This window comes from Mugil cephalus, chromosome 6 (assembly GCF_022458985.1).
Source record: "Mugil cephalus isolate CIBA_MC_2020 chromosome 6, CIBA_Mcephalus_1.1, whole genome shotgun sequence".
NCBI lineage: Eukaryota > Metazoa > Chordata > Actinopteri > Mugiliformes > Mugilidae > Mugil > Mugil cephalus.
In genome coordinates, this window is record NC_061775.1 from 16,891,240 (window position 1) to 16,900,074 (window position 8,835).

Consider the following 8,835-nt stretch of genomic DNA (forward strand, 5'->3'; position numbering starts at 1 on the left):
AGTGGCGGTCGGCTATTCAGACTCTTAAAATACAAAACTGGATCCTAAAATGGACTGAAATCTAGTGTAGTGAGGCCATTTTTATTTTCCTCGTAAAAGGCAAGCTGCTGCATTCTGCACAGAGAGAATACTTGTCTGTCTGTCTGACTGAACGTTTGGAAACTCAAATCATCGCACTTTTTGGTCGCGTTGGGCTTCCGTTGGACAAGAATCTGTTTCCATAGAGACCATCTGTGGTAAAAGGCGAAGGAGCAGCTACTAGCCTGCACAGCGGGTAATAAACTCATCATAGTAGATGCAGCATGCTCCTTTCGATAACCGCACGACAGCCAGTTAAACTACAATGTTTGTTGTTTATAAGTTAGGCTAGCGTTAGCCACCGGCGCCTTGACTGTTAGCTTTTTGCTAACGTACTGCTAGCGACAAGCTAGCTAGACTATGTAATCACAACTGTGCTGTTTATACCGAGGCCACGTTCTCAAACACCACTGTTGGTTGAACAAAAAGGTAAGATATCCAAAAACGAAATAACAGGGAGGAAATCTCCAGGGATTATATGACATAACTGTGTAGAATTTTTAACCTTTACTTTCTTACAATAGCAATATGGACCGTGGTTTGTGTACTTTCATAAATTTGACAGAGATAATTGGAGTTTGGGCAATGACACAATACTTAATGAACGAGTCAGTGGTTTGTTTTCCATAGCTCACCTCTCTCTATTTTGCTTTCAGAGGAAACATCAGTGTACGTTTTGCTTTACAGTTCTTGCTGGTCATAATGTCATTCAGAGACTTAAGAAGTAAGTGGTGTGTGTTGTCTTCTTCCTGTTGTATGTGATGGATATTAAATGGCTTAACATGTGTAACGCTAACCGTGTTGTATTTGACAGATTTCACAGAAATGATGAGAGCCTTAGGATATCCTCGCTTGATATCCATGGAGAACTTCAGGACACCTAACTTCACTCTAGTGGCTGAAATCCTTATATGGCTTGTAAAGAGGTGTACTTCAGTTTTTTTACTTGGATATACTTAGTTTTGACCATGTATAGACATGTAATAGAGGCCACTGTGATATATATACGCCTCTTTCTCTTTGTCCATTTAGATATGAGCCACAGATTGATATTCCCACTGATGTGGACACAGAGTCAGACAGAATATTCTTCATCAAGGCTGTGGCAGAGTTCATGGTGACATCTTGTCTTAACTTCTTGCAAACTGTGCCTTTTGTTCCTGTCAATAGAAGCCTTGCTGTTTGTCAGTCATAACTGGTGTCTTCTCCTGGTTATAGGCGACAAAGGCTCACATCAAGCTGAACACCAAGCGTCTCTACCAGGCTGATGGTTACGCAGTGAAAGAGATGTTGAAGATCACCTCCGTGCTGTACAATGCAATGAAAACCAAACAGATGGCTCTGGGAGAAAAGGTGGAGGAGGACAACAACAAGTTCAAGTTCGACCTCGGCTCACGGGTGAGATCCAGTTTTAAAGCTGTTAATGTTTGGTTTGTTTGTTTTCTAAGAACTAAACTGTCAACTGTGGTATGTTCAAAAAGGGATATACAGTGACATTTGGTTTTTGACACTTTTATTTTAAGCAAATATTACGTAGTTATGCTTTCAGATTAAAACAGTGTAATCAGTACATAATATTTGACTAAACAACTCCGTATTATTCAATATTTCGTTTTTCAAAACTTTGATATGAGAATAAGGTTTTCATCTAAGGTTTTTCATTTGTTCTTTTTTAAATTGATCTTATAAAATCCTAGTTAGTAGAGAAAATCAAGTGTGTCTTATTTTTCTCACTTTGTCTCCACTTTAGATCTCAGATCTTAAAGCAGCTCGGCAGCTGGCATCCGAAGTCACCTCTAAAGGAGCATCACTATATGATTTACTAGGAAAAGAGGTGGATTTAAGGGTAAGGGACAAAACAGAAATGATTTTGTGATTTTTGGTTTTGAATTAATTGATCTTGGTGTTATTTTTTGTATTCTTTGCTTCAGTGCCTACAAAGTAACATTTTAAACTTCAATTATTATGTCATTGTTTTTATTACTGATGAGCATCAATGGGTCCCCTTTTCTGTAAAATTATCAAGAAAAACTGTGCTTCAATGCAATCTGTTTGAATAGGCATCAATAAGAGTGGGCATGCGATTACTTTGGTGACTTTGTTTTTATGTCACTTACAGGAAATGAGAACGGCAGCCATTGCTAGACCCTTGGAGGTCAATGAAACAGAAAAGGCCCTCAAAGCTGCAATCAAGGAGGTTTTGGTCTGTATTAATTCTTGCCAATTTGCATTTCATTCCCAAATTCTTTCCCCGGGTGCCTGTTCAGTCTAATGTCTAATGTCAAATACTGGAGCACTAAATTTGCTTCTGTGCTTTTATGTTCAAGGAAAGTGTGGAAAAGACCAAAGACATGCTGAGTAACGTTGTGTCTGATGAGACCAGTCTGGACGCCAAGATAGAAAAGAAGAAGCAGGAGCTGGAAAGAAATCGAAAGAGACTTCAGACGTTGCAGAGTGTAAGGTCAGTTTATGACCGGACAGGTAGCAGACAGACATATTTTCATAGGAAAATTAGCAACTTACAGCAGGCAATTAAACATAACTTCTACTGACAAGTCATTAAACTAAACTTTCACTAACTGATACTGTACATGTGCCTTTTCTCCTCACCGTGCAAGTGGTTGCAAAATACGTTTTTATTCTTCCTCTTTTTATCTATTAGGCCAGCGTTCATGGATGAATATGAGAAGATCGAGGAAGATCTGCAGAAGCAATATGATACTTTCGTAGAGAAGTACAGGAATCTCACCTTCCTGGAGTCTCAACTGGATGAATACCATAGACTGGAACAGGAAAGGTTTGAGGTCTGTCCGTCTAACATTCAAACATACCTTTGATCAAATGTGTGTCAGTACTATCTCAATAATGCTCAGCATGACAAAAAGACACCAACATTGATTTGACAGTTTGGATTAATCTTAAGAATTTGGAAAGCTTTCTTTTGAATTGAAAAAAGAAATCACTTCTGCTGGCCTTAAGATGAGAGTTAGACCACCTTTCTGTATAAAATAAAGCAGAGATTGATTTTAACGCTGAAACTGCCTGAACATACAGCAGCATTTCCACACATGTTGTTCTGTCTCCTGCAGGAAGCTGAAAACACTCTGAGGGTAATGCAGCACAAACTAAGAGAGGAAGAGAAGGATCTGATGAAGGGTTCATGTGAGATGAAACAAAACAAAGCAAATCCATATCCTTTTTATGGCGTTGTAGGATTATTTTATTAAACATATATTTTTTTTTTCCTGCAGTGAAAGACGAGGACTCTGACATGGACGTTCCAGAGGACGAAGGTTCAGACAGTGACATTGAAGAGGTCCGACCGTCCAAGCCTCGGCCCACAAGAAATGGCATCATGGCAGGTACGCAGGAAAGGGGATATTGTTTTCTTTACTTTGTGTTCTATTATCCCAAGTAGTTACATTAATCATTTTATAGAGCACTCATTGAAATACTTGGAAATTCAGAATTTTTACTTTTCATGTAGAAAATCTAGGTCAGTGAAGTTACATGGTTTTCTTGCCCTTACGTGGTAAACAAATGTAAACATTAGAACCATTAGAACATAGTGCTGATTCAGACACTTGTCAACGTACACGTTGTCACATTAGACGACAATAGGCCACTTCTTTGTGGCAAATATGGTTCCTGTAAAAGACCTACCATTACCAACAACATGTACTTGCTTCCGTTTTAAATTCTGCATTGCTTTCTGTTTTTATTAACCAAGGGAGAGGAGCGCGTTTCATCGGGAACATGCAGGGTGGTGACAGCGATGAGGTTAGTAATGTCACAGTCGTCACTTCTGCTTTTTCTCATTTTGTGTCTGTCAAGTGAAGAGTAAAGATTCTTTTTCTGTTTTACTCTTTGCGATCTTAAATTGTGTTCGCGGGAAATGACTCGCTGTTGTTTATTTGCCACTTTCAGCCACCTGTGTTTTACAGTGTTTCTGAGCTCACCCCTTTTGGTTTCCGACTTACCGTCCTCATACTTACTTTTGTTCTGTTGTTGCCGCTCAATTCATATTCCCTAAGGCGTCTTTAGCTGTTTCCAGAAGGTCAATTCCCCATGCCAAAAAACAGCGGAAAGGAAAGGTTTGTGTCGGAGTAGGCTCTACGTCATGTCTTGTTCCTCCTTGAGTATTTAAAGAAAAAAATCCATCCTTAAATCTGATGCAGGAAAAAAATGTCTTTTCTTCAGCTGCTTCAAATAATAAATAAACAAGTTGGAGTGGGAGGAGAAATTATACCACATCTTGTAGACCTGCTGAAAGAGAAGCTGCACAGAGATTTAAAATGTACACATAGAGCACATGTGGATGAGCACTTGCATTAAACCATAAGGGACGCACACACTATATATACACACTATATATACAGTGTCTATGAAAGACACCGCAATATTTTTTAAGTTGGGTTTTAAGAGTATTAAAGTTGGATGGATTTTTCCTTTAAATTAGGTTAATACTTAGTCCTGGTGGACATGTTAACCTACAGGGATTCCCTCTTGCATCAATTGTTGTGTGTTTTATTACAGAATATATTAGGCCCCCTTATCTGGCTGGAGTAGTTAGGAGACATTAGCAGGTTCTATGTGTAGTTGGGGTTTCACACTGTGTGTTTACTAGTTACCGAAGGAAGTCTGACATTGATATTTAATCACTTAATCACCATGTTTGTCCACCGTTTCAGACTGAAGACAGTGAGATTGATGTGGACGAGGATGATGAGGAAGATGAGGAAGGCGAGGAAGAGGAGGAGGAAGAAGAGAGCAAAGATTTGGAGGATGACAGTTTGGAGGGACCATTATCAGGTGGCAGTCGTCCCTACAAGGGAGGCATGAGGCCCCCTCTGCTGGAGGAAAGTGATAATGACTTCTAATGGAGGGCACACAGATGAGCTCCAGCTGTTTCTATGTTCCAGTGACTATGTACCATCATTTAGGTTTTTGAACTTTAACCATCCATATCCAGTTCCTGTTCTTTAAAGTTTGTGAAAATTATTCATCATAATAAAATAATAATAAGGGTTTCATTTTTACATCTCTTCTGATTAATTAAAAGACAGCAGCAACATGACTTTTTACTTTATTGTCAGTCATGTATTGAAATAAAATTTGATAGCTTATACTTAAGCTTTCAGTGATGGATTTTCTTTGTACTATTTACATTTGAATAAAATACAGTGTGACCAAAAAGGACGTTTAGACATAAAAGATGTAATTTCAAGTAACATCATCAGCTACATCTTGTATTTGTATCATCATCAGGTTCTACATGTTTGCTTTAGTCAGATGTATGTATCTATGACAGATGTTTCTCTTCTGTCGCTCTCTTCTTTCTCTTTCCTGTCTCTACCGGCTGGCCTTAGGCAGATGGGTCCCTCCGTGTGAGCTGGGTTCTGTTCATGGTTTCTTCCTGTTAAAAGGGAGTTTTCCACTGTCGCTTTCAGGTTTCAGCTTTCAGGTTCGCTCTGGACGTTTCAGGCTGGATTTTGTAAAGTGTCTTGAGACAATTTGTATTGTTATTAACATTATATAAATAAAAGTGAAATTGAAAGATGGCTAAAAGGAAACAGTTGCAATTTTAATTTATTGCAATCAGTGATCCATGGAGACATTTAGGGCTCATTGATCAGAAATTATTTGGAGTCAGTTGCAACATGAACATGTGGTCACAAGAGATAAATTCAAAATTATGTGAAGCGGTGTAGGATAGGGCGTTTGATCTTTGGCAGCAATGTCGCTTTGTAGTTAGGAAGTAAACAGTTAAGGCTGTTGACATGTAGATAGAGGTATTCAAATAGAAAACTCAACTGTATAATGAATAGGTTATTCGATATATAACTGAAGAAGGTTAAATACTTTTAAGACACTTCTATTCTCCAATCTTTAAAGAATAAAACAATTTTCAAAACATTTTTAAAAGCAATAAAATTAAAAAATAAATAAATAAAAAAAAACATCTACATGTATGTAATATAATCTGGCAATTATCACTACGTTGTTACACATGAATTCCAAATCTTTGTTTTGCAAAGAGAAACCAAACTTAATAAACAAAATATACAGATTTTAACAAAAAAACTTAAAAACTCTACATTAGTAAATGTCATAAATTGTTTTGAAATTAAGGAAATGACAAATATCTGACTCTACCTTTGACAGTGTCAGTCTTGTTAGACAACACTTGAAAAACACAAGAAAACATTCTTTTGTTACTAATCCTCTTAAAATCTCGTTATTACATAATGTCCAAAAAAAATGAAGCTGCCAATAAACAGAGTAGTGGACATGGGAGTTACAGATGTGTACTGTAATATTCCTTTATTCAAACTGATCAAGGCTACAGGAATGGCTTTGATAAATGTAAATGTCGCAAATGTGTAAAATCCTGAGGCATCGTCACATATACAGTCAATGGGCATCATGCGGCCACCATGCATAGTGGGTGACATCATCAGAGTGCGCGCTGGTTTGAGAGAGGAGGTGGCGGATGCCTCTTCGAAAACATCAGGAGCTCGTCGTCTCTTTACGACCTGGTTTTCCTCTCATACTGGTAAGGAAAACACATCTGTGTCCAAACGTTTACGTGATGCGATGGTTGCCCTTTTTAGGTGAATTCCGGTGAATTGGTACAGGGAACGGTGCGCTCGGTAACGAGTAAACACGTCTGATTTACCAGGCTAACTGGCTAATGCTAACTAGCTGTCGTCTGTATCATTTTAGAGGGCTAATTCATGACTTCGTTAACCTCCTCTTTTTACGCCTAGCTGTTTAGTAAACGCTGTGCTCAAATGTTTACGGATATGGTAGATTAATAGGCTTCCGTTACACGTTAGGTTAATTTATAGTAAGTACCTTTACAGTCTGCTTGATCGTTTCTTTCTGAAAGAGCTGCTGCACTTTATCTGTCACATGCACACTGCACATTCAACGGTGGTGGATTTTCATGCCACAAGCCCCAAATGAAAGCTGGCCATATCAATGGTGTGCAGCTGTCTAGAAAAAAAAATATTCCACTTGTCAAACTCGTGTGATTCCATCTCCCTCGTTTGCCTCTGTCTCTTCCAGCTAAAAGGCAGCTGTTGGGATGCCAAAGAAGTTCCAGGGCGAGAACTCCAAGGCTGCTACTGCCAAAGCCCGCAAGGCTGAGGCCAAGGCGGTGGCAGATGCCCGGAAGAAGCAGGAAGAGGAGGATGCCCTGTGGCAGGAAACGGACAAGCATGTGCTCAAAAAGGGGCAGAGAAAGGTAATGTTTCCCTCCGACTACATGTCACGACCAAATTTATGATCCTAACTAAGGTGATCCGTGCTGTGGATGCCAGTGGAAATGTTAAATACTGAAATGTTTAGGGCTGACATGAAAACCCAACAATAGAAACAATGGAAAAATTATCATATTTGAAAAGGAAGTTAGGGGATATATTTTAGGTTGTCTTTTTTGTTTGATTCGTTATCCTTAGTGGTTTCAGGGGAGCATAAGTCATGTCACTTAATGTGCAGTAGAACATGCAGATGGCCTCACCTACGAATATTTTCCTCCGCTGCAGGATGACAAGGAGAAGAAGAGACTGGAACTCCTCGAGAGGAAAAAAGAAAACCAGCGACTTCTGGATGAGGAGGCTGCCAGGCTGAAGGGCAAATCCCAGAAGGAGGCGGCGGCAGGAAAAGTGACTCGTGCCCAGATCGAGGAGACGCTTCTGAACGAGCAGCAGCAGCAGGAGCAACAGCCCAAGCCGAAAGGTAAATTTCAGGTTGAGTGGGGACCCGGTAAAAAAAAATCAATCAACAGTTGCTATTCCAATAATTACCACCACGTCATGTTTCCCAATAAATTTCTTCCCTCAGAAAAGAGTCACCTGGATACACCACTGGAGGAGAACGTGAACAGAATCATCCCTGAAGAAGGAACCGTGGAAGCCAGAACAATAGAAGACGCCATCGCTGTACTCAGGTATCTAAAGTGCACGTGTCATCCTGTTGCCTTCGCGTTTTCAGCAAACGTTAACAATTTATCGCTGATCCCTGTCTCCCAGCACGGGGCCCGAGGACATGGATCGCCACCCGGAGCGGAGGATGAAAGCGGCATTTGCTGCTTACGAGGAGGAAAACATGCCTCGCCTAAAAAAGGAGAACCCCAACATGAGATTGTCGCAGCTGAAGCAAATGCTGAAGAAGGAGTGGGTCAAGGCGCCGGAGAACCCCCTCAACCAACGCTTTTCTTCCTACAACTCAAAGTGAACGCACTCTTTCCCCCCCGTAACTCCACATGCAAACTGCCTATGCACATTGGAGACTTCCACTGGAAAAACAGAATCATTAGATCGAGTGTTGCTGACGAGAGCTTCATCACTGCTCACCCAGAAACAATCTCTTCGATCCCAGAGGGACGCGACTGTCTTGTTGCACTGAGAAGAGAAACTCATTTTCACCTATCAAATTAACTCATCATCATGATCATAATGTTTGTGCACGTCGCCTCTCATCTCAATATCTGATCAATGTAACTGACCTTTTTTATTTTCTAGCACTTCTGGGGAGACGGAAAGTCAGATGTTTTGAAAGTAACTTATTAATTAAATTTCACAGCTCACTCATCAACATCTTTTTTTTTATCTTTTCTCTTTTTAAATGAAGTCCATTTTGTTAGGAGGCACATAAAGCAAATCACATGTTCTTTTTTTATTTATTTTTTTTTTTTCCCCTGCGATGCAATGTGTAACCATAAACGTTACAGTGGAGTTACAGGGTTCCATC

At 39.8% G+C, this 8,835-nt stretch overlaps 2 protein-coding genes across 4 annotated transcripts; both read left to right on the forward strand.

The window, feature by feature from the left end:
• The first annotated feature begins 195 nt into the window (after positions 1 to 195).
• Positions 196 to 5,117, forward strand: cluap1 (clusterin associated protein 1). Of its 3 annotated transcripts, none has more exons than XM_047587403.1 (14): positions 196 to 274; positions 735 to 802; positions 893 to 1,004; positions 1,111 to 1,195; positions 1,297 to 1,476; positions 1,829 to 1,924; positions 2,198 to 2,281; positions 2,406 to 2,539; positions 2,741 to 2,882; positions 3,168 to 3,240; positions 3,330 to 3,440; positions 3,809 to 3,858; positions 4,113 to 4,172; positions 4,770 to 5,117. In XM_047587403.1, the coding sequence occupies exons 2-14, from the start codon at positions 781 to 783 to the stop codon at positions 4,956 to 4,958; spliced, it is 1,338 nt and encodes a 445-aa protein (XP_047443359.1). In that variant the 5' UTR covers positions 196 to 274; positions 735 to 780; the 3' UTR covers positions 4,959 to 5,117. The 3 variants fall into 3 exon arrangements, with proteins under 3 accessions (XP_047443359.1, XP_047443358.1, XP_047443360.1); XM_047587402.1 differs by having other exon boundaries at positions 205 to 507; XM_047587404.1 differs by lacking the exon at positions 4,113 to 4,172 and having other exon boundaries at positions 205 to 507.
• Positions 5,118 to 6,494: 1,377 nt separating this feature from the next.
• On the forward strand, positions 6,495 to 8,825 carry ccdc124 (coiled-coil domain containing 124). Its single transcript, XM_047587405.1, has 5 exons — positions 6,495 to 6,634; positions 7,150 to 7,327; positions 7,629 to 7,821; positions 7,927 to 8,032; positions 8,115 to 8,825. Exons 2-5 carry the CDS (start codon positions 7,169 to 7,171, stop codon positions 8,317 to 8,319), a joined length of 663 nt encoding a protein of 220 aa, XP_047443361.1. The 5' UTR covers positions 6,495 to 6,634; positions 7,150 to 7,168; the 3' UTR covers positions 8,320 to 8,825.
• The last annotated feature ends 10 nt before the right edge of the window (positions 8,826 to 8,835 follow it).